This window comes from Cupressus sempervirens, chromosome 5, assembly GCF_028749045.1.
Source record: "Cupressus sempervirens isolate cs-2001-9-10 chromosome 5, ASM2874904v1, whole genome shotgun sequence".
NCBI lineage: Eukaryota > Viridiplantae > Streptophyta > Pinopsida > Cupressales > Cupressaceae > Cupressus > Cupressus sempervirens.
The window spans coordinates 481,743,791-481,770,026 of NC_143122.1; the positions used below are offsets into that span (position 1 = coordinate 481,743,791).

General features: G+C 37.4%; 1 protein-coding gene across 7 annotated transcripts in view; it reads left to right on the forward strand.

The window, feature by feature from the left end:
- The window catches only part of LOC149556843 (PROTEIN TARGETING TO STARCH (PTST)), a 261,217-nt gene extending 235,454 nt beyond the window's left edge, over nucleotides 1-25,763 (forward strand). For 6 of the 7 annotated variants that reach the window (XM_089831423.1, XM_089831424.1, XM_089831427.1 and 3 more), the window contains 2 exons: nucleotides 25,100-25,212; nucleotides 25,358-25,763. In XM_089831423.1, coding sequence (XP_089687549.1) covers nucleotides 25,100-25,212; nucleotides 25,358-25,460 — 216 coding nt within the window. In that variant the 3' untranslated portion in view covers nucleotides 25,461-25,763. The remainder of the gene's footprint in view (nucleotides 1-25,099; nucleotides 25,213-25,357) is intronic. The other variant, XM_089831429.1, reaches the window with a different exon arrangement.
- Nucleotides 25,764-26,236: the final 473 nt, after the last annotated feature.

Consider the following 26,236-nt stretch of genomic DNA (forward strand, 5'->3'; position numbering starts at 1 on the left):
AACCCCACTGCTCTCTAAAGTGTCCTCCCGTCCGTTATCGGTGTCCTCATGAGCCTCCAATCCTCGGAATACCTTCTTCTGCCCCGCTGTTGTTCCACCCGTGTCCAAATGTCTTCAATAGAATATTGGAGGCTCTCCTTGCGCCAACTTTCCCAGCAGTGGAGCCTCAAAATCATCCATTGGTATCTGATTAACGGCTACCTCCAGAAACAGGCCAATGGCATGGTGCGGCATAAAGAATGTCTAGTATTGGAGTCTCATGAACTCCTCCATCCGATCGGCAAGGACTGTGGCCCAATCGTACACTGTGTCATTCATGATGCCATTCATGAATACAATCTGTGGCAATGCTATATCCAAAGCCTGAACTCTAGTGGTCTTCCCGAATAAGATCTCGCCAAAGCCCTTTGCATTTAGACCCCTTTACTACTGACTCCATCTCCTTGGGCGTCAGATTGCGGCCCACTAATCGTATCCAATATTCTTTCCATTCCTAAGACAGCTTGTGATTCTTGATTTCCACCTTTCGACCTCCAGGGCTAGGGATGCTAAAAACCCTAGTAAAATCCTTAGGTTTGAAAGAAACTGTCATCCGATGCTTTTTGTACAAAAATGTGTTGGTTTTGTTGTGCCGATTATATGCTTCTATCATAGTTTGCAAAACCGATTCAAACAATTGGATGGAAAAAACTGGAAGCTGGATGGCCTAATGCACCTGTGCTCGTATCAAAATTTGTTTAAATACCCCTATGTCTGGAGTTTCTTTCCACCATTTCTGGCATTCTCTGCCATTGAGTCCTTCAAATTGAACCGTGAGATGTGTGAGTTCTACCTTACTTTTTGTTTCTTACTACTGGAAGCGGATGGCCCTGCAATTGGGATTCCAGAAGCTAAGACTCTAGCATTCTTCTCCATACTTGCCTTCAGTTGATTCTTCCACTACTTCCGTTTTCCTGCTGATTCCATAATAATGGCTTCTTTCGTGCTTTTATAAAATAGGGTTCCTCCTTCCGTTATTTTTGTTTCCCACGGCAAAGTTCTGTTCGGAACTCCCAGAGAATATCTCTTCCATAATACTTCTTTACCTTGGAGATTTATTAAAAAAAATGAAGCTATGAATAGACGTTGCTTTGAAACGCAGTCCGTGGTCATATAACTATGTCACAACAATAAAAATCCCATGCCGTGGGGAAGGTAAAAAGAACCTGCAGTAACCAATCGCCAAGCCACACCCGCAGGAGGAAGAAGGGAAGAGGTAACCCGCAAGCACACCTTCCACACAAGAGAATAAGACATCGGATGACCGTTGGAGAAATCTTCCAAAAGTTGGAGTTGCTAGCCGCAGGAGAAGAAGACAAGTCACGGAGAAAAGCAACCCAATCATGTTCGCGGAAGAGGAAGAAGTACCAAGCCGCGAACAACTTGAAGACATCTGCGGAAGGTGATGAAAACAGTCGTTCGCCAGAAGGAGTGTGCACCGCAGGAAACTGAAGGCATCCGCAAAAAGAAAAATAAAGGCATCCGCGGGGAACAAAAACATCCACGAGCAACAAAACCATCCGCGAAGAAATAGAAAAGCGTCCGCGGAAAAAGTGAAGCCGTGAACAGCCACCTTTCTGCGAGAAAACAATAGGCACCCATGGGAAAGCAAGACACCCGTGGGGTGACCGCGGGACCACCCGCAAAACATGCTGCCCGCGGGGCAAGTATCCGCGGACAACCTGCTCGCGGAGCAGCAGTCTGCGGATGTGCCCGTGGGCACACTTTTTTTTTTTTTTTTTGAAATATACAACAAACCTAGTTATCCCTCCACACTTCGCCATTCTGCAATGATGAGGGAGTCTTCCTCGCATGGTACATCTTCAGCTTTGACCCGTTCACTGCCGGAGGCACTTCTTGTCCGTCCAAGGTCCACAATTTTATTGCTCCATTGTCACCCACCTCCTGGATCTGGTATGACCTGACCCATCTGACCTTAAACTTTCCTGGTTTGATTTCATTTCGTCCGTCATACTTCAGTACCAACTGCCTCGACTGAAACTTGTTGAGTTTCAGATGCTTATCATGCCACGCCTTACATCTGTTCTGTGTCACCTCCGTGGCCTATTGTACCTGCAATTTCGTTGGCTGCCATCCCTTGCTGTCAATAACTGTATTCTTGATTTTAGAACCTTCACTCTGTATTGCTGAAGTTTTTATTAAGCCTATTCTCTTTGTTTCTTGTGCAGACCGTGCGATGTGTTTTCCTTGTTTGCGGCACCCTTCTAATATATCAATGGTCCGTCATAACATTTTCTTTCTGTGCAGTCATACAGTGGGATCTTTCCTTTTGTGGGTTCATACTGTATGTTCTTCCCCTCAGCTTTAGCCGTAACCGCCTTTCCTTCTTCCGCTTCTCTATATTCCTTCGGACATTCATTTTCCTCTTCTTTCTCACCTTTGTCCACCCTTAACATGTTACAACTCGGAAAGAGTTCATACTCCTCTATCTGCCAGTGGTAAAGACCATTGACAGAATCCAAATCGTCATTTGTTGATCTTCTTTCCAACTGCAGGACTCCCTCCTGATCTGGTTCCATACGCTGCCTCCCTTCATCTTCTTCTTCAGAATCTGATGATAGAGCTTCTTCCCCTACCATTTGGGTGTGTAAATCAATGACTTATTTCTGCCCTTTGCTCTCAAGTGATAAAGTGTTTTTCTTCCAGTTGTGTTTAACTTTGGCTTGAATTAGCCACCCCCAACCCAGAATGGCATCGTATCCTTTCCTCTTTAGCGGGATTACGATGAAATCAAGCAAGAATGGCTGTGTTCCAATCTTCATCGGTTGTGCCATCAGGATTCCCAACGGTTTGATCCCGTACTGGTCTGCTGTTAATAACTAGAATGTAGGAGGCCACAATGTCAACGGCCCTAACCTCTTTCAATTATCCTCTGGTAACACATTAACACCGGACCCTTCGTCCACAATCGTGTCCATCAAAATAGTCCCGAGAATTCCCATTTTGACGACTGCCAGATGTCGTCTGGATGAGAGGGCTAGCAGCATCGGATCTTCTGCACTTGCGCCACCTTCTTTCTCCCTTGTTCTGCTAGTAACTTAGCAATTGGAGCAATGTTTGTGAGTGTTGTATGAAGTTGAGGCATTGTGAGCAACAGATCGCCTATTTTGACGAGTACCTCAGTTTGTAATATTTGGCGTACGATGTTTTGTTCCATGCAATTCCTTGCTGAGGTACCGGTGGTGTCCTTTGACTAAGATGTCTCTACCTGTGCTGCTTTTCCAATTTCCGCCCGTGCTTCTTCCAACTTTCTCTTCTTTTCTTCTGTCGAGTCGAGGTACAGTTTTGCTTGCTTTCGTGTGATGGCCAGAACCTCCTCTTCGTCTGTCTCAATGGTGATCAAATTTGCTCTTGACTTCGGGCACTTGGTATCTTCATGATCGCCGAGTCCGCACCATCTGCATAATAATTTTGGTGTGTTTTGCGTTGTACAGTCTTGGGCAAAGTGGCCCCACAAATTACATGCTCAGCATTGAATCATCGGTCGGTTGTTTGCATCGTACTAAATTCAACTTTGGTTACCATTGTTATTGTTATTGTTTGCATTGTTGTTGTAGTTTTGCCCTCTTCTATTATTTTTGTACCCACCCGAAGTGGCACCATCAATGTTTGTGCTTTTGTTCCCTCCTGACGTGGAAGCTGCCTACATCAAGAGCACTTGCTGAGGTCCTCTGGTTTTCATATTGAAGGGGCATTCTTTTATGGAATGTCCCATGATCTGGCAGATCTTGCAGAACTGGTTCTTTAGACAGGATCCCTTTGTGTGAGCTTTTGCCTTACATTCCGTGCACCATAGCTCACTTCCCTTTGTTTTTTTCTACATGTTCTTAAATTCCTTCATCATCCGAATCATGTCCTTCTGGAGAGCTCGGACCTTCTTGCTATTATTTTCATCATTGTTGCTCTCTTCTTTTGAAGACGCATCATCATCTGACTCGGAGGAGCTACTCTTCTTCTTTGTTTTCTGCTCACTTTTCAAGTTCATTGCCCGATTGTATGCTTTAGTGTATGACGACGGCGGCACAATCTTCATCTTCTTTTGCAACTTCGGGTGTAGGCCTTCAATGAACCATCTTTTCTACAGCCCATCAACTAGCTTATTTTTCATTTTATTTATCAAGTCTTTTAATTTCTTGGCGTAGACTCGAACTGTTTCATTTTTCCCTTGTTTTGTGTTGTATATCTCGGCTACAATCTCATTGTCATCGCGGAGTAGTTGAAATTCAATGGTAAACTCCTTAGGGTTGTCCCAAGTGGTTAATTTTTGGGGATCTGCATCGGCAAACCAATTGATTACGACACCCCTTAGGGTTGCCGAAAATTGTCAAACCCATTTGTTTGTATCTGTTATGCGATTCGCGTTCCAAATCGTTGAGCATGTTTTACAGTGTCGGATTGGATCAATCATACCATCACCATCAAACTTTGGCAGCTTTTCCTTTGTTCCCACCATCACTACTGGATTTTGTGCATGAGCATTGTTCAGTCCTGCAACACTGGCACTATTCACTCCCACATTGGCACTTTGTACTCCCACACCGGCACTTTGCACTCCCACCGTGGCTTTGCACTCCCATGCCGGCGCTCTACATTCCCACACTATGGCTTTGCACTCTCACGTCGGCGCTCTGCACTCCCACACCGTCGCTGTTTGGTACAAGTGTCTTATTTGCAATAGCGGCGAACTTTGGTGAAGAAGGATCTTCCCGTTCCGGAAGTGTATCGCGGATGAAGAGTTCACGCTCGTGCTCCCTCGACACTCCGAGTTGTGCAAGTTAATTCCCTTCCGTTTGGATTCTCTTCCCTTGACAAATACAAGTTCAAAAATTCCTTCCTTGCTTCTTCCACCAATTTCACCCGCTGTCGAGTCTCCTCCAACAATTCCTCAGTGCTTCAGTGTCCATTGGCAATCTTCAAAAACCTCCATCTGCGTTCGGCCTGCCGCGCCAAAATTAAATTTCCTTGAGCTGTGCGGATTTTATCTTTGTCCTTCACCTTATTTTTATTTTTGTTTAACTAATTCAGCATTAGTCTTAATTCCAGCCTTTGTTCCAGGTCCACTGGGCAACGGCACCAAATGTTTACTGCATAGATCAATGGATTAATGCACACAGACAATGAACAAGAACAAATCTCCTTCTATTATTCGCATATGCCAAGACATTACATTATGCTTGGTAGGATGATTTACAATGATCCCAGACGGGGTATAAATACTTCCCGCCGAACCTTCTCGAAAGGGTCCGTCAGCATGAACCCGTCGGCTACACAATTTCTACCGATGATAGAGTTCAAGGTCTGTGCATCTTCTACTTATTAGGATTCGAGATGAAATTTATAGCACAACAAGACATGCAAGTGGGGAAGTCTGATTTTAAATGTTTTAAGTGGGGTCCATAAGTGGGCTAACATAACATAAAGTAAACTTAAAAATATAAGTGACGACCAAAGAGTAGCAAGTACAAAGTCACAACCCTAAGGGAGAGTCGTCACTCTCCTTATCCGCACCCATGTATATTCAAGTCAAGTGAAGAGTGGGGGGATTGGAGGAAACAATTGAATTATGAGCAGCAAAAGACTGGGAACCAAGTATGAGTAGTAAGTCAGTGATAAATACAATACTTAGTCCCTTATAAAAAGAAATATCCTTCAATTAGGAAAATATCGAACAAGGCAATGGACTTCGATAGAGTTTGTAGCCAATAAAATATATATTTTGTTTGCAGCACATTCAGATTTTTATACAGTCAGCAGTCAGCTGTCAAAGGGAAAATTCAGCATTTTATTTCTAGTCAGCAGTCATAGGGGAGATTCAACATTTTATAACAAACAACGGTATTTAGTAAACAAACTTTATATACAAAGGGTAATAGCATCAGTAAAACAAATATTGCTAGCAAATTTATATACAAAAATAAGCATATAAGATATAAATTTTACAATCAGTAACACTACTATTGTTAGTAAGATAATTTACTAAAGTAAGCATACCGGGAATGCAATTAGGAGCAAACTCATAACCAAGGAAATAGATTAATTGAGCATATAATTTGGACAACACACTAATAATTATGAATTGAGATCAAGACTGAGTGTAATGTCCACATTTTTAGCAAGTTCCTACAGTTGGCTAGGTTAGTTCACCATTGCGACCCTCATGAGCTGGTAGTAGGATTTGAGGGTCTCAGTTATGTGGTTATAGGCTTTCCAACAGCCTGTGGTGTGTTTTGACTCTATTTGAGGGACTTACTATTTATAGTAAGTCAAACTATTGATTCTGATGAGCTCAATTGAGTTAGAGGAGTTGTGTGATGCTTTCAAGTTTTATTTCGGGCTTCCAGTATGGGCTCCAAGAATCTTGGAGGTAGCATCTATTTATAGTAAGTCGCCTCGTCAGGTTCATTTGTCATCTTTCATCATCAAGATCACTTTGGTGTTGTTAGATTTCAATTCCAATGCTTCTTCAATCGTTTCCGCAAGACTAGGTGAATTATTATTATTATTCATCTAAATATGATGAGATTGCTATTTTTGTTAGTGTTGTTGGTTGGTCACTTCAGTATCATAGCTTGTTGAAACCAGGACGAAAAGTTTTAAATCGAGAGAACAAGAAACAATGGCCTTGCATGTCAAAATATTAAGATATGGTGGAAAAGGTCATTTTTTGAGCCAAAAACAATTAATAAGTTATATTAATGGCATTTTATTATATTTTAATGTTGTGTAGGGAAAGCTTCTTAGGTGGAGTTCTTTTGGGAAATTGGTGTCAGTTGGAGATTATAAATATGAGGACATTTGATGAGAAAAGCATTCAATTATTTAATTATCTTATTTTCTCTTGTTGTCTTTGTGACATTTCTAAGTTTGGAGTTTGCACCCTTGCTGAAGTATAAGGGTTTGTATTGCCTGGTAATTCACTGCTGAAGTATTGTGAATTATTCTCTGAAGATTAATCTTACAAATTGTGCTGAGATAACAATTTGCCATTCCTCCTACTGTTTTTGTTGTGGCTAAGGAGAGATTGGGGTTTGACTGATTTGTGAAGGGATTTGCGGTAATTATTATATTAAATTGTGTTGGTTAGTTTGGAGTTGGTTGAGCCCATATTTATATTTGTTGCTAGGCATTATTTTTTTCCTGCACTTTGGGAGCAACGTTTTCCATATCTGCGATTGTGTTTGTTGGGAAGAATTAATTTCTTGCTATTAGTCTTCATTTCAGAGGGTTTCAAGACATGTCTTGCCCGTAAGTTCATGGATTGTAACTTCTAATTTTTTAGGTATTGTTAATTTAGATAATAGGGGATATTCTATCAATTGGGTTGTTGGTATTTTGTGAAAATACTCAGTATCTATGTTGATATAGAAATTTGAAATTTTTTAGTTGTATATTCCCTATGTAATATCCAAATATTTGAGCTGAAATTATTATTGCAATATCTTCTACTTTGCTACTATATTGTTGTATCAAAAATTGCAAAATCTCAAGAACAAAAAAAGAAATCAATTCTTTGACACATTGATTGAGAGCCAATAGGGTTTATTTCAATGGTATCAAAGCTTGCTTGCAAAGTGTTTGACAAAATGTCAAACAACTGAATTATAAAAGAATTTGGTGTTTGACAAAGTTATAACCGGTTGGAGTTATTACAGTGGTATCAGAGCGGTTTGTTGCCATCTTGTGTGGGTAGGAAAATTATTTTATTTTCAGATCTACTGTTGTGATTGGAGTGATCAGCACTCTTGTTATTTCCAACTATGGACAATTACAGGAGGCCTAGTAGTTCTAGGAGTAGGCAGAGTAGTGAGGAAGATAGCAAAAAATTAAATTCTTTGAGAGATAGAATAGAAAAACTTAAGCTTCATTAGCAAAGGATGTCGGAGAGCTTGTCGAATCCAAAGACGATTGACAAGGCAGTGAGTTATATGGTTTCAGCCTTTAGAAGGTCGGCATTGAGGTTGTAGGGAAGGAAGCTTGAGTTTTCCCTGACAAGTGTCATGATGCAAATATACTTGCATTTAGTGTCACACCTACTAGTCCTATCTATAGTGTTAATGATGGACTCATTTCATAGAGATCAATACATGTGTCAATACCCTTGGTGGATATCAGCATTGAGCTTTAGCAGGTTGAGGCTCCCAGAGTCGCTACAATTAGTGCAAAGAAAGTTGATGCAGTTGTTACTATTGACACTTCAGGCTCTCTTGAGGAAAGGATTATTATTGGAGATTTGTATGTAACTAATGCAGGAGGCAGTTGTTTCCTCAAGTGGGACTAATGCATGTATGAATTCACCCAGTTGTGATGTTGGTGATTTGAGTGTTGCAACAGAGTTAGCAGATCTGGGTTCATGCTCTAGCATTGTTGATTCACAGGCTGACGTTGAGTAATGTGTGTAGAGTCAAGTGGTGGCAGTTGAGCATCTATTAGGAGATGTGGATACAAAGAGTATGAACACCTCTGATGATTTGTTGGATGATGCTATGACTTACACTAGGTATGATACCCCTTGTCAGATATTGGGTGATGACTCCAAGGAGTTTTTGGATGAGTTCCAAGATCGATGTTTACAGGATCTTACTATTGAGGTGGAAGCTGAGACATGCAAGGAGATTGCTATTGCGAGGGCTTCCATTTCTTCAGATGAACAATTGATTGAGGTACATAGTAGTTGTATCTCGGATGCAAAGTTGTGCAATGATGATAGCACACATATGAGCAATCTTCTAGTGGGCAGTTTTGATTCAGTTTCCTATCACAGTGCAATTAGTGAGACAAGGAGCTCGCATAGAAGTTAGGGGTTAAAGAGAAATCATGTGACTTGTCAACTGAAGGTGAATGATAGTGACATTTCTTTAGCGCTTAAGCATTATGATGCTATTCGTCAAATGCTAGCTACATTCGATTGGTGTGCTCCTATGTCAGATGAGCACAATGATAGTAGTCTTTCCCTAGTAGAGATTCATCCACTTTAAGAGGCAGTCAAGATCTTGAAGCATAGTTACTCTCAGTTAGTTGCTAATAGGGATTACCTTTTGGAGTGGGGTAGCACTTGTTATGAGACGTTGTTAGGGAAAGAGGAGGTGGTTGAGCTCAGCTAGGAGCTTGAGGTGACTGTGGACTCTCTTCAGTATACTTAGTTGGCTCTTTAGGAGTCACAATCACAGTTGGATGAAGTTACCGTAGAGTTAGAGCAGGTACAGTCAACACCAGCTCCAGACTCTGTTCAGTTACATATAGTGGTTGGAGGTGATTTTCTTCTACGATTGGGGATGAGGGATGTGATGATGTGGCAAACAAATTCATCCAGGATATAAGTGTAGTATGTCTCTGTACAAAAGAGGTGAGAGCATCAATGGAGACGGGCTCTCATGGTGATTTGCTTCCTTCTGTTGGAAGTGAATCTATTTCTTCTTTTCATACAGGTAGCAGCATTCAACACTTGGCATTGTCACATTTTCAGAGGGATCAACTATGGATTGCAGGGGAGCAGGTTGATGCTTCCACATATAATTTCTACTATACTTTGTCATTCATGGAGTATTTGCTTGAGAGCTTAGATTTGCGGGACGATTCATACAGGGTATCTGAGGGTACTCTTATTCGGGGCTTTCATGCTATATGAGGATTGGTGGAGAAGATTGTAGAGACCTTGGCTACGATGCTTCCCAATAGGGATTTTGTGGTTGGGTTTGCTGAGAGGGTTGCCTAGGATCCTGCCTAACCAATAGTTTGAAGTTAGAGATAGGAGCCATCTTTCGATTCTCAGTTTGATGATGAAGAATTCTTGACAGATATTGGGAGTTTTTATCCCCATTACACTGTGAGGAGTGCTCATCATTTTTCTTTTGATGGTTTCGTGTCGGTGCGGGTTGGCTCCAATTTCATACCATCCATTATGGGATGAGTTAGCACCATCTTTTGCAAATGGGATCGAAAGATGCAAGTTAGATCCCTTGCAGTATCTACACACCCAGGACAGTTTGGCAAAGGTTAAAGTTGGTGGTAGTGTTCCAAGTATCTATGGTTGTTACCATCTCCACAGTGTAGTTGGGTGTGAGTGTCAATTTGATGGGGACTTGGTGTGGACAAAGTTGGTATTTTAGCTGGGTTGAGTTCTGATGAGTTATTGCCTTCATTAGCACCTAGGGTTAGTTTTTAGATGATTCTAATGGTGATGTTTGTTATTTGGGTGTTGGTGTTGCAGGGTTTTCTTGTACACAGCATGGATAGTACACAGTTCTACCCATGGGATCCAGGTGGACTGTGATGTTCATTTTGCTTCAAGAATACTTGGGGACAAGCAATCTTAGGGAGGGAGTACTGTAATGTCCCCATTTTTAGCAGGTTTCTGCAATTGGCTAGGTCAATTCCCCATTCCGACCCTCATGAGTTGGCAGTAGGATTTGAAGGTCTCAATTATGTGGTTATAGGCTTTCCAGTAGCCTATGGTGTGTTTTGGTTCTATTTGAGGGACTTACTATTTATAGTAAGTCAAACTGTTCGTTCCAATGAGATCAGTTGAGTTAGAGGAGTTGTGTTATGCTCTTAGTTTTTATTTCGGGCTTCCAGTTTGGGCTCCAAGAATCTTGGAGAGCGTCTATTTTATAGTATGTCACTCTGTCAAGTTCATTTGTCGTCTTTCATCATCAGGATCACTTTGGTGTTGTTAGATTTTGATTCTGATGCTTATTCAATTGTTTTTGCAATACGGGTAAATTATTATTATTATTCATCTAAATACGCTGAGGTTGCTACTTTTGTTAGTGTTGTTGGTTGGTCATCTCAATATCATAGCTCGTTGGAACTAGGACGAAAAGTTTTAAATCGTGGGAACAAGAAACAGTGGCCTTGCCTGTCAGAATATTAAGTTATGGTGGAAAAAGTCATTTTTTGAGCTAAAAGCAATTAATAAATTATATTAATGGCACTTTATTATATTTTAATGTTGTGTAGACAAAGCTTCTTAAGCGGAGTTCTTTTGGGAAACTGTTGTCATTTGGAGATTATAAATATGAGGACATTTGATGAAAAAAGCATCCAATCATTTGATTATCTTATTTGCTCTTGTTGCCTTTGTGACATTTTTGAGTCTAGAGTTTGCACCCTCGCTGAAGTATAAGGGTTTGGATTGCCTGGTAATTCACGGCTGAAGTATTGTGAATTATTCTCTGAGGATTAATCTTGCAAATTGTGCTGAGGTAAACAATTTTCCATTCCTCCTATTGTTTTTGTTGTGGCTAAAGAGAGATTGGGGTTTGACTAATTTGTGAAGGGATTCATGGGAATTATTATATTAAATTGTGTGCTAGTTAGTTTGGAATTAGTTGAGCCCATATTTATATTTATTGCTAGGCATTATTTTCTTCCTACACTTTGGGAGCAACGTTTTCTATATCTTTAGTTGCATTTGTTGGTTGAAGAGTTAATTTGTTGTTGCTAATCTTCATTTTAGAGGGTTTCAAGGCATGTCTTACCTGTAAGTTCATGGATTGTAACTTCTAATTTTTCTGGGTATTGTTAATTTAGAGAATAGGGAATATTGTATCAACTAGGTTGTTACAACTGGGATATTGTATCTAAGGGTACTCTCATTTGTTGCTCTCATACTATATGATGATTGGTGGAGAAGATTGTAGAGACCTTGGCTACAATGCTTCCCAATAGGGATTTTGTGGTTGGGTTTGCTAAGAGGATTGCCTAGGATCCTACCCAACCAATAGTTCGAAGTTAGAGATTGGAGCCATCCTTTGATTCTCAGTTTGACAATGATGAATTCTTGACAGAGATTGGGAGTTTTTGTCCCCATTACACTATGAGGAGTGCTCATCATTTTTCTTTTGACCCACAAGTAGAGGACTTAGTTTCATGTTGGTGCAAGTTGGCTCTAGTTTCATACCATCCATTATAGATGAGTTAGCACCATCTTTTGTAGATGGGATTGAAAGATGCAAGTTAGACCCCTTGTAGTATCTACACACTCAAGACAGTTTGGCAAAGGTTGGTGTTGGTGGTAGTGCTTCAGGTACCTATGGTTGTTACCATCTCCACAGTGTAGTTGGGTGTGAGTGTCAATTTGATGGGGACTCCGTGTGGACAAAGTTGGTATTTTAGTTGGGTTGAGTTTCGATGAGTTATTGCCTTCATTAGCAACTAGGGTTAGTTTTCAGATGATTCTGATGGTGATGTATGTTATTTGGGTGTTGGTGCTACAAGATTTTCTTGTACACAGCATGGATAGTACGCAATTCTACCCATGGGATCCAAGTGGACTGTGATGTTCATTTTGCTTCAGGATTGCTTAAGGACAAGCAATCTTAGGGAGGAAGGATTGTAATGTCCCCATTTTCAGCAAGTTTCTACAGTTGGCTAGGTCAGTTCTCCATTGCGACCCTCGTGAGTTGGCAATAGGATTTGAGGGTCTCAATTATGTGGTTATAGGCTTTCCAATAGCCTATGGTGTGTTTTGGTTCTATTTGAGGGACTTACTATTTATAGTAAGTCAAACTGTTGGTTCTGATGAGATCAGTTGAGTTAGAGTTGTTTGATGCTCTCAGTTTTTATTTCGGGCTTCTAGTTTAGGCTCCAAGAATCTTGGAGAGAGCATCTATTTTATAGTGAGTCATGCTGTCATGTTCATTCGTCGTCTTTCATCATCAAGATTACTTTGGTGTTGTTAGATTTTGATTCTAATGCTTCTTCAATTCTTTTCGCAAGACGGATGAATTATTATTATTATTCATCTAAATACGCTAAGGTTGCTACTTTTGTTAATGTTGTTGGTTGGTCACATCAATATCATAGCTCGTTCGAACCGAGACGAAAATTTTTAAATCATGGGAACAAGAAATAGTGGTCTTGCGTGTCAGAATATTAAGTTATGGTGGAAAAGGTCATTTTTTGAGCCAAAAGCAATTAATAAATTATATTAATGGCACTTTATTATATTTTAATGTTGTGTAGAGAAAGCTTCTTAAGTGGAGTTCTTTTGGGGAACTGTTGTCATTTGGAGATTATAAATATGAGAACATTTGATGAGAAAAGCATCCAATTATTTGATTCTCTTATTTGCTCTTGTTGTCTTTATGACATTTCTGAGTCTGGAGTTTGCACCCTTGCTGAAGTATAAGGGTTTGGATTGCCTGGTAATTCAGTATTGTGAATTATTCTCTGAGGATTAATCTTGCAAATTGTGCTGAGGTAAACAATTTGCCATTCCTCCTACTATTTTTGTTGTGGCTAAAGAGAGATTGGGGTTTGACTAATTTGTGAAGGGATTCACGGGAATTATTATATTAAATTGTGTGCCAGTTAGTTTGGAATTGGTTGAGCCCATATTTATATTTATTGCTAGGCATTATTTTCTTCCTACACTTTGGGAGCAACGTTTTCTATATCTTTAGTTGGATTTGTTGGTTGAAGAATTAATTTGCTGCTGCTAATCTTCATTTTAGAGGGTTTCAAGGCATGTCTTCCCTGTAAGTTCATGGATTGTAACTTCTAATTTTTTTGGGTATTGTTAATTTAGAGAACAGGGGATATTGTATCAACTGGGTTGTTACAACTAGGATATTGTATCTAAGGGTACTCTCATGCTATATGATGATTGGTGGAGAAGATTGTAGAGACCTTGGCTACAATGCTTCCCAATAGAGATTTTGTCATTGGTTTTGCTGAGAGGATTGCCTAGGATCCTGCCCGACCAATAGTTTGAAGTCAGAGATTGGAGCCATCTTCTGCTTCTCAGTTTGATGATGATGAATTCTTGACAAAGATTGGGAGTTTTTATCCCCATTACACTGTGAGGAGTGCTCATCATTTTTCTTTTGACCCACAATTAGAGGGTTTAGTTTCGCGTCGGTGTGGGTTGGCTCCAATTTCAGACCATCCATTATGGATGAGTTAGCACCATCTTTTGCAGATGGGATTGAAAGATGCAAGTTAGACCCCTTGCAGTATCTACACACCCAAGATAGTTTGGCAAAGGTTGGAGTTGGTGGTAGTGTTTCAGGTACCTATGGTTGTTACCATCTCCACAGTGTAGTTGGGTGCGAGTGTCAATTTGATGGGGACTCGGTGTGGACAAAGTTGGTATTTTAGTTGGGTTGAGTTCCGATGAGTTATTGCCTTCATTAGCAACTAGGGTCAATTTTCAGATGATTCTGATGGTGATGTATGTTATTTGGGTGTTGGTGCTATAGGGTTTGCTTGTACACAGCATGGATAGTACACAATTCTACCCATGGGATCCAGGTGGACTGTGATGTTCATTTTGGTTCAGGATTGCTTAGGGACAAGCAATCTTAGGGAGGAAGGATTGTAATGTCCCCATTTTCAGCAAGTTTCTGCAGTTGGCTAGGTCAGTTCTCTATTGCGACCCTTGTGAGTTGGCAATAGGATTTGAGGGTCTCAATTATGTGGTTATAGGCTTTCCAATAGCCTATGGTGTGTTTTGGTTCTATTTGAGGGACTTACTATTTATAGTAAGTCAAATTGTTGGTTCCGATGAGATCAATTGAGTTAGAGTTGTGTGATGCTCTCAGTTTGTATTTTGGGCTTCCAGTTTAGGCTCCAAGAATCTTGGAGAGAGCGTCTATTTTATAGTGAGTCACGCTATCATGTTCATTTGTCGTCTTTCATCATCAAGATTACTTTGGTGTTGTTAGATTTTGATTCTAATGCTTCTTCAGTTGTTTTCGCAAGACAGGTGAATTATTATTATTATTCATCTAAATATGCTAAGGTTGCTACTTTTGTTAGTGTTGTTGGTTGGTCACATCAATATCATAGCTCGTTGGAACCGGGACAGAAATTGTTAAATCGTGGGAACAAGAAACAGTGGTCTTGCGTGTCAGAATATTAAGTTATGGTGGAAAAGGTCATTTTTTGAGCCAAAAGCAATTAATAAATTATATTAATGGCACTTTATTATATTTTAATGTTGTGCAGAGAAAGCTTCTTAAGTGGAGTTCTTTTGGGGAACTATTGTCATTTGGAGATTATAAATATGAGGACATTTGATGAGAAAAGCATCCAATTATTTGATTCTCTTATTTGCTCTTGTTGTCTTTATGACATTTCTGAGTCTAGAGTTTGCACCCTTGCTAAAGTATAAGGGTTTGGATTGCCTGATAATTCACGGCTGAAGTATTGTGAATTATTCTCTGAGGATTAATCTTGCAAATTGTGCTGAGGTAAACAATTTGCCATTCCTCCTACTGTTTTTGTTGTGGCTAAAGAGAGATTGGGGTTTGACTAATTTGTGAAGGGATTCATGGGAATTATTATATTAAATTGTGTGCCAATTAGTTTGGAATTGGTTGAGCCCATATTTATATTTATTGCTAGGCATTATTTTCTTCCTGCACTTTGGGAGCAACATTTTCTATATCTTTAGTTGCATTTGTTGGTTGAAAAATTAATTTGCTGCTGCTAATCTTCATTTTAGAGGGTTTCAAGGCATTTCTTACCTGTAAATTTATGGAGTGTAACTTCTAATTTTTCTAGGTATTGTTAATTTAGAGAATAGGGGATATTGTATCAATTGGATTGTTAGTATTTTGTGAAAATACTCAATATCTAAGTTGATATTGAAATCTGGAATTTTTCAGTTGTATATTTCCTATGTAATATCCAAATATTTGAGTTGAAATTATTAGTGCAATATCTTCTATTTTGCTGCTATATTGTTGTATCAAAAATTGCAAAATCTCAAGAACAAAAAAATAAATCAATTCTTCAGCACACATTGTTTGAGAGCCAACACTGAAATTTATCAGAGCTTGCTTGCAAAGTGTTTGACGAAATGTCAAACAACTAAATTATAAAAGAATTTGGTGTTTGAAGAAGTTATAACCGATTGGGATTATTACATTAAGTGACAACTAAGGTCAATTATAATCAATTGCACTTATTTATCAATTGTAAATGGTGGAGGGCATTCATAGGTAAGTCAGAAAAATGATCCAATCCATGCTTGGTGGAGAGCATTTGCAGTGAATGTCATGATTCCAAGTTGGAATCTAGAGAGAGATTGTGATAATCTATTAGGAAACATGCATGTGTGTGTGTGTGGGGGCGGGGCGGAGAATGGATATGTCATAGAGAGATACACCTTGTTGGGTATCCATAAGGCTCAAGAATTATAATGATGGATAAATCAATATTGGTTATCTTGGAGGCCTTAGTGAAGTTAGACCAAAATGAGGTGGTGAATAGTTGATACCATTCTAGTCTTGGTCATATGACAACTAGAGCCTCTGCAAGTCATCATTGGAGAATCAGGAACCTAATTTTGGGTTCTTCTTGAGCATAAGGTGGGAATTAGTTAGGGATTAGAATGCAATTTTCCTTCATTAATATTTATATATTTTTTATGAAATGTACTAACTGTTGTCCCAGGTCTTCATATCAGAGGATCAAGCTACAACCAACCTAGGGGGTGGGGTCATTGTAGTGGTAAAGTAGCATGATCTTGCCATCTTGTGAAGAAACAAACTTATCAGCACACTAGAGAAGGAAGCCACGGAAGAATAAGTAGCTCAGGGGTTAAGGAACTTCATGGAACAAACCAATGGAAGGTTTGAAAGAACCATCCAACCGATACTCCAGACCATCCAAAGCATGAACAATAGCAATCATAATGAAAGACACAATCCCAATCCAAGGAGATATACTCCAATCATTCTGAAAAAGGAAATTCAACCCAAAGCTCCGTAGTTAGGCTGTCATTCTGCCTTTCCTTCCAAGAGAACTCATTATAGAAGAGAAGGAACCAACCACAAATAGTGTAGAAGAACTTGTCCAGATGTATGCAAGGTTAGTACCAGAAGTCCAAGACTTATTCCCTTTAAGGAATATTATGAGATCAAAACAATGGCAAACATAAATAGAAGGAAAAATCATGTCGACAATGACCTTAATGTGAGAATAATCAAAATGTCCCTACCGTGTTTCGATGGATGGAGGAAGGACACCACATAATCATGGTTCCATAAACTTGATACATACCTATCCCAAAGCCTCGTGACCAATGAGAATGACATCAAGTTTACCATACTCCATTTAACAGGGATAGCCCATAATTGGTGGCACCACAGTATCATTACCCAAGGCCATAAAAATATCACCACCTATAGTGAATTTACTCGAGGTTTCATTAGTGGATTCGACCAAAGAGACCCTAAATGGTACTTCCAAGAGATAACCCATCTTAAACAAACTAAGATTATAGATGAATTCATCAATCAATTCCAAAGTTTATTTGTTATTGTTCTAGATCTATCCCATATATGTTTATCAAGGGGCTTAAAGACTTCATCAAAACTATAGTTAATCCCTTAGAACCTCAAACTCTAAAAGAAATCATCCAAAAGACAAGGAAGGTTGAATCTAATGCCTCAAAGGAGACACCCAAGAACTTCACATCCAAGACACCCCATTAATATGAAGGACCAAGAAAGAACAACTAAGTAAAGAAGTGTCATCTATGCAAAGGATCATGGTGTATCGGTCATAGGTGCCAAAGGAGAGGGGATCTACTAAAGATATGATTATGTTTCAAATGTAAACAACCATGAGAACATGATCGTCAATGCAAGAAAGGACAATTACACTGAATAGAAGTAGCTTCTCATGAAGAGACAAATGAGATTGCTAATAAAGAGCAAGACACATGAGCATAGATCATGTAGGATCAAGGGGAACATTCAAAACTTATTGTACATTAGAAGCTATTCATATCGAGAGACCTAGATAGAAATTATCATTGCTCAAGGACAAGCAATTTTGGGAGGGGAGATTGTCATGTCCCACATTCAAAAGGCAATATCCTCACCATTTTCACACCCATTTTTGCGGAAGTATATACAAGACAAAATAATTGAAAATAAAGAAAATCAATTAAGACCTTACCATGAAAGATAAATAATAATCATAATATAAAAATAGATTTAATATCTATAATATGATGTACATATTTAATATAAATATAAATATTATGTATATATGATCAGATTTAACATTATCGTATATGAATGTTTGATATTATTATAGAATATAGAATATTATAATACATAATATTTGATTTTTTGATCGGTAATGGGCCAAAGCCTTTCATATTATTTATTTATTTATTATTATTTGTTGAAATTAATTATTATTATGTATTAAGCTTTAGTAGACTTGAACCCCAGACCTCCCAGATGAGAGGCTCACAATTTATCGTTGTATTGTAGGCTTATGCCTATTATATTACATAATATTATATTATGTAATACTTTTTTAAGGTAAAAGGTCAAAAGACCTGAATTTTAAATTTATTAAATTGAATAGCAGGAATATAGCGAGTTTGATAAAATATTATCAACAAAGCCAAAGCAACGACACTAAATACCAAGAAATATACTGATGAAATCCCTAACTAAAAACACTGATTTGCATATAAAGTGAGTATAAAAACATACCTGAAAGCGAGCATGGAAGCCCAGCTTGTAGATGGTACAATTGCCTCAAAAGATGACCGTAATAGCTGACAACAATAGAAAATTTCTTTGAAAGTCCTATTGTAAATCATTGTCCTTCAAACCCTAGCTATACCTTGCTCAACCCTTGCAAAAGATGCAAACTCTTGTACTAGAATCTCATAAAATATTGCAATTATGATAAAAATATTATTCCACCCAAAATGGCTTCCAAGTCTTAGTCCAAATCAAGGCGCCTAAGGTGGAAAAATTATTAAAACCAATGAATAGCAAATTGTAGCAGTCGTAGACTTGCAAATAAAATTATAAATGTTATTTCTAGCTTCTTTTCAACGCCAAATTCCTGCAACAAGCTCAATGTGAATTCTGGAATGAACTTGGTGTCTTGCATTTTGTCACTTTTGTCACCACAAAATGTAGGTAACACTGCGAAACTTTTTCAAAACAATTTTGCATTTCGTTGAGTTTAGTTCATTATTTAATTGGTTAGTATTGATCAAGCAATCAGTACCAATTGATTTAATAGACTCTTTTACTAAAGGCTTTCATCAAATCTTTTTCATTTTTCTGATTGTCGAGCCTTTGCTTGATTTTTGAAACCTTCATCATTCTTTTCTTTGTTTTTGAGTGTGTTTGTTAGTTTTTAGTCCCTTTGGTTTTGCTCGAGTGGCTTTCGGTTTCCCCTTTGATTTGATCAAAACTAGAGCTTAAATAGAGTTGCTAGTCAAAAGATATGGCCATTTTAATGCCTAAAAAGTGGACTTTTTTGATGCAACAACACGAATTAAAAATATCATGTTATATTTTTAATTTGACATTTACTTTCTAAAAAATATAACTTAAATTCACTTTATGTTATGTTTTTAAGTTACTTTATCAATTAAATTTTCACTTAAAGTCACTATAGTGCGCTTTGTTATATTTTTAAGTTGAGTTGTTTTTTAATTTTTCACTTTATGTGACTATATTAATTATATAGTTCAATTTAATTTTCGACATTTAAATCAAATGCTTAAGTAAATATTACTTATTAAATGATATTTACATGTTATATTGTTAATATGATATGTAAATATAATTTATGTCCCACTTAAGTAATATTTTATTGAAATTAAATTGACATGTGCTTATTAAAATCACTTAAAGTGGACATTTTTCGTGCCATTGCATGTAAAACTCAACTCAAAGTGCAAAATCACTCAAAGTGGACTTTTTTGATGCCATTGCATATTCACTTAAAGTTTGCAATGACATCAAAAAGGAGAGCTTTTGCTTTGAGTTGTAAAGACACGTTTATAGTATATGCATACACACTCAAAAGGTGAGTTTTTGCATCATAACATGTTTTTAATATATGCATACACCTCCAAAAAGTGCATTTTGCATTAAAACACATGCTCTTGCCCTTCCAAAACCTGTTTTTGGAGAAACTTCATGTATGTGCCCTTGAAGAACTTGTTTTCACTCCAATACTTGGATTTGATCATGGAATGATTCGAAAATCTCAAGCAGAAGAGGCGTTTTTTCATCCTTTGGCATTTCCATGCTATAGATGTTTTGTTTTTATGGTAAAAAGAGTTCTTCATGATGATTTTCTGTTACATTTTTCCCCAAAAAATCCATTTTAGAGTGATTTAAATCACGTTTTTGCAAGGAAAAGAGGAGTTTTGGCATAGTCAATCATTGGCAATACATCAAGGGTCACGTTTTTGCATTTGGAAGTGAAAAACGACTCATATTATGCCTTTTAAGAATCACATTTTTGCTGAAAACGCCCAGAAAATTGGGATTTTTATCCACTTTCATGCGTTTTGAAGTCACTTTTTTGCATTTGGATCCATGCATTAGCATTTGGGAAAGTCGTTTTTGCATTCAAAAGTCAAAAATGACTCAAAAACATGCATTTTTTGGCCACGTTTTTACAAAAACGGCTCAGATTTTTGCATTAAAAAGTCACGTTTTTGTTCAAAAAACTCAAAAAATGCATTTCCAGCCCATACCTTTGATCAAGAGGGGTCGTTTTTCAGTTTTAAATGTATGCTATTGTCTTTGGAGACTAGGTTTTTGGCATTCTCATGTCAAATTCGACCATTGAATGTCCATTACATGCAAGTGCAGAAGAAGTCAAATATTTGTTTGTAATTCCAGATTTGGAGGAGAATTGGTCTTCTAGTCTATAATTCTTGCTATTTTGGCTCATTGATCTTCAAGTAAGTGGATATTTTCAATCTAGTTCATTAATTTGCGCTTATCTTGCTATTCTATTGCATATTATGGCTTGTTATTGCACATTTGTCCAAATATATGTCATGAATAGTGCATTTTTCCTTTAAATATGATGAAAGTTCTCATTTTCATACTTTTGGATTTTCTCCAAACTCCAAATTCGAATTTGCATTGAGTCATTTGCATAAGGTACGCTTTTTGTTTCTCCTTTGCGTTTGAGTTTTGCTTGTTTGCTTTTTAGTTTTTCTTCATCTTAAAGAAGTTGCATGTTCTTTCCCAAGAATTTGGTTGTGTTTTACTTCACTCCACCTTCCATTTCATATAAAAGCATCATCACATTCCATTTCCATCTTTCCATTTCACGGCACTTCGCATTTCTTTCGTCAAATGCAATTACATGTATTTCATTCCATCCATCATTTGTACGTACATATAATCTCATTCTCCATTTCCATTTTCACTCATCTGACATTTTGCACCCAATCGCATGTCATGATTATGTGAAAAGTCTTTTACATGTAATTGCATCTTAAAAGCCCGTTTTTTACTAAAAGTTACTTTTAAAAGGTCAAAAAATGTCATGTGCATATATTCCCATGTACTTCGACTTCACCTTTCCTCAAAGACATCTATAAAAGCTCACTTTGCCTCTAAGTTACATTGCATTTTCATCTTTCCATATTCACTTACACCTCCATGAGCAAATAAATGTTATTCCACTTCCCGTATCATTACGCATTTCATCTCATCTGTTATCCGCACTTACATGTAAGCTCATTCTCCATCTACATTCGCGTGTCATCTCACTTTCCATTCCTCATTACATGTTGCATTTACATGTAATCCATTTTCCGTGTAATGACATCTTGCAAGCCCAAGTCAATTTTTAAAAGTCAAGAGTTTTCATTTACACACATTCCCATGCATTCCACTTTCATGTTTCAAAGCATATACATCCTTCCAAGTCTGACTTTAGCCCTTTCCATCCAAATACATATGCTTTCTGATTCATTTACAAGCATCACATGTTTTTTATAAGTATCTAATCCACATTTCGAATACACACCCCTCATGGATTCGTCATTGTAACTCAAATCTCAAAGCTTTCATGGATTGAATCCCATTGAAACTTTCATGTTGTAGCAAGTCAACGTATGTCAAAATCTCTATAAAGAATGAAGACATCCCGTCAAGAAGGCATATTTTGGTTCTCAAGAAGTAGTAATTCATTTGGTCTCTATTTTTCCTATGATTGTTCGAGAACCTGAGTTCATGTGGGACTGGGCCAAGCACTTTGCATCAAAAAGATAAAGAAAAAAAGTTAAAGGTGTTGATGGAAAGTTGTTTCGAGTTTACATCCGAACACTGTCTAGAAGGTCTTCAAAGTGTCAAAGACTCCAGAATGTGTCAATCTACAAAGGAGAATTCACAATAACTTGAACGAGAAAAAGCTTGATCACATCAAGATTTCAAATGACAACGGACAATTCATCAAAGAGAGTCAGAGGCTATTAAAAGACACAAGACCATAGTTATCAAGGTGAATGTAGTGACACAAAATACAGGAACTCCCGATTCTGTGATCATCCGGGATAGCATCACCAAGTACAAGGTCTTTCAAGACAATCCCTAGGATTGCTTCAATTCTCTTCCATCTTTCTTCTTCTTCTCCTTTCATGTTTGTAATTGAAGAGAATGTATTACATGAAAAATGTGTAATTACATGTAATATGACTTACATGTGTAATTACATGTAATGCGAGTTGCATGTGCAGTTGTGTGTAACCCAATAATTTCTCTTTTAGTTAGACCAAGTCAAAGTTGGTTGAGTTGCTCCCACTTTTTCGTTTGTCTTTTTCTCAACTCTTGTGCCTACATAAAGGAGTGTCCCCTCATTGTAAAAATCATCTTTTGCTGTATGCAAGAAAGCTCTGCCACATTTGTGCAAGCATAACTTTGATTGTGTAATACAAATTTGGGAGAAAAGTGAATAAAAGAAGCAAGTGGATTTGAAGCTTTGACTGGAAGCAATTTTGATAGAGCTAGTTAAAAGCTTTGACTGTACTTTGTGCCTATTGTCTTTGATTCATGTTATTATTGTGTGTTCAATAATACAACATAGTGATTTAAGAAGCAATCGGACCTAAAGCTTTGACTAGGAGCGGTTGTGGCAATACATAGACTAGGAGCTTTGACTGTAGCTTGTATTACCATCTCAAATTCACGAAAAATAGTGAGAATTCCCTACTTTTGGAAGTCTTTCTGCTCCAATGATAGAGGTTATTCTTATAGAATTGGTTAAAAGAGGACTTAGAGCCAAACTAGTATGTTTTCAACTAACCTTTGAATTAGTGTTATTTTATCGCTATCACCGTTTACAACTTTAGGTAGAAGTCTAGTTTGAGGTTTCATCTTGCCCATTACTTGCTCCGCGAGTAAGTGGATTCTTTCATGAAAGCTAAGAGGAAAGAATATTGGTAATACCCCTTACAAAATCTCTCAACTTTTTGCTTACCTTGAGTTGATCCAAGAAATGGTGAGAAGGGGGAGCCTTCCCTTTAAGGTAGGAGAGACTTTGTCTTACATGTTGTGGCTGGTCATCCTATTTTGCAACTTGATTTTACCCAAAATTGTCGGTTGCAAAATATCCACCCAACAGAACCCACCTAATAGGGTGGATTAGTTTGTGTCCACACGACTGAGAAACTCCAAGGGTTTCAGCCCTCAAATTTCCTATAAATGAAAGTCACTGATCTCAAATTTCCTAGAGAAAACTTTAAAAAACCAAATGTATCAAATGGCTTCTTCAAATTCCCTCTTATAATCCTCTTATGAAGTTTTCAATAACCTTTTATTTCAAATTCCCATGTAACATTCAGATTGACTTGCAATTGAGAATAATTATAAAGTGAACCCTTATATATACTTTTAATTAACTTAAAGTCATTTATGAGTTGATTGTATATTCACCTTATATCTCCTAATAATGGCATCTATCTCCCTAAAACACTTTATTAGATTATTTATAACCTTATAACTCCCTAAGTGCCAAAATAATGTCCTTTATGAGAATTACTTAAGGGTCCGTTTGGTTCGTGGAATTTAAAAAACTGGGATTTCTACAAACCTTGGTTTTGCAAATCTTCATTCTGATTTTTGGGATTTTACTTGAACCGTTTGTTTCACTCGGAAGATGCATGTGAAGACACATTTTTATGTGTAAGCTTGGAGTTGAAGGCAAATTTCAAAAAGTAGTCCAATCTATTGTTTTTACACTCCTTAAAAACATAACCAGGTTTTGATTTCCAATTCCTACTTGCTAGTAGGAAGTTGGAAAACCTGGTTTTGAGGCAAAATTGGAAGTCTGGTATACTAATTCCATTTTGCCAATTTTGAAACAAATGCAAAAAATTTCAAATCCGGATTTTGAAAAAAGCCAATTCCTGTCATCTTCTAGGAATCAAACAGACCCTAAATGCACTTTAACCCCTTTTATTGTGTCATATCACAAAGTCATTTAATATAATTAATATTATTAAACTTGTTTTAACATTAATGACCTAGCTGAAATCATTAAACCCTTGATATTTGCCAATATCAACTCATGAGAATAATCCATCCATTTTCCAAATATAGATATGGTGCCAACTGATTACCCCAGTGACACACTATAAATAGTGGCAATGAACGAAACATCCAAATGACTTACAAAAGATAATAGTGTGATTCAGTGTCCTAAATGATCTTTGCAAGGTGCACCACAAATAAAATGACATTGAGCTGAAAAATACTTAAATCAGCACCAAAATTTGGAGATATTGCATGGCACTTCGCATTATGCTGCGTACACAGAACCTAAACAATAAATTTCTTTACCTTTTCAATGCTTTTTTCAACAACCATAATTACTGGTCTTAGTGTAAGATATGTATTATTTATCTTTTTCTAAAGTTTCAAACTTTCATGTATTTCTTCTCTGGAATACCTTAGATTTCTATATGTTTGACCAGAGAGTTGATGGTTTTAACTTTTAATTACTAGAGACAGCCAGCATTCTGCAAATGCTAGCCCTAGATATAAGTTCTAATTTTTGAATTGCTTATAATCTTTAATCTTCTATAGGGATTGTTTACCATGAGAATGGATTGGCAAATGCAACGAACAAGAATTTTGTTTTTTAGTCTTTCTAAAGCAATTAGTAACCAAGAAGTAGTTTACCTTGCTCACTATATTGTTTGACTGAGATTATGTGCTAAAAGAAAAGTTACTGGCATTAAGTAGACTAAAGTTATTGGCATTAAGTAGACTATCTTCTGTTGCTGAAATGTCAGGATGTGAAAGTGATGGGTTCTTTTGATGGCTGGACATATGGGGAACAGATGTCTCCAGAGAGTGGTGCAAGCTTTACGAAATTTTCAACAACATTAAAACTCCGTCCTGGACGGTATGTCAATGTTGACCTCTGATATTTGTCCCTTTTGACTACTTACTTGCCAATGAAATTTTAGGTATCATCATGATAGAAACCTGGAAATTTTTTATGTTCCTTTAGTTTCTATAGTTTCTGACAAATATGTTTCTATGCAAAGGTATGAAATCAAGTTTCTAGTGGATGGAGAATGGCAAGTCTCTCCAGAATTTCAGAATGTTGGGGAAGGGCCAATGTCAAATAATCTATTGGTCGTGGAATGAATTGACAATTGAATGAGCAAACTTGCTTCATTTAGTTTCATTTACATGGTTTAGGAGTTATGAGATAAAAAAAAAGCTAAAGCTTAACACTATTCGTATTCTTCTATGTAATTGCAATGCAATATTTGGACTGTTTATTTAGATGGATACCTTTCACTTCTTCTGACACAAAGTTTATGATGCAACATTTATGATCTTAGTTCATTTCTCTTAAGTTCTGGTTCCCATCTGACAAGGAATATCTCACCATGTATTTATATTATGTCTACAAATGCAATATAAGTGAATCTCGTCGTATGGCAACTTGAGCTGTGATTTGTTCATAGTGCCTTATTCCAGATGTTCAATGTCTTTCTTTCTGAAGCAATTTCCACTATGCAATCCTTAAAAAATGCAACCCTGAGACTGGCGTGCTGTTAGGTGCCAAGAATGCACATAAATGAGTAGCTAGAAATTAGAAATATAAGTTACTTAACTTGGAGCAGCTCGATAATATAATATCCACAAACTAATTAATAGTTCAAGATTCGTATGCAAGCTTGACAAGGCATTAATTTATCTTTTTGTTCAAGATTCATTCTTCTATCATTCCTTTAAGATTGCGAAGTCTTGGAGAATTGATGTGAAAGTTTTGTTTGACCTCTCAAAACTACTGTTGAAAGAGGGTCATAATATATCTAGTTACTAAGGCTAGAGATTTCACTGGCAGCCATTAATCTATGAGAGTGCATTTATTGCTGCTAAATGACTTGATAACTTCTTTTTTAGCACTAATC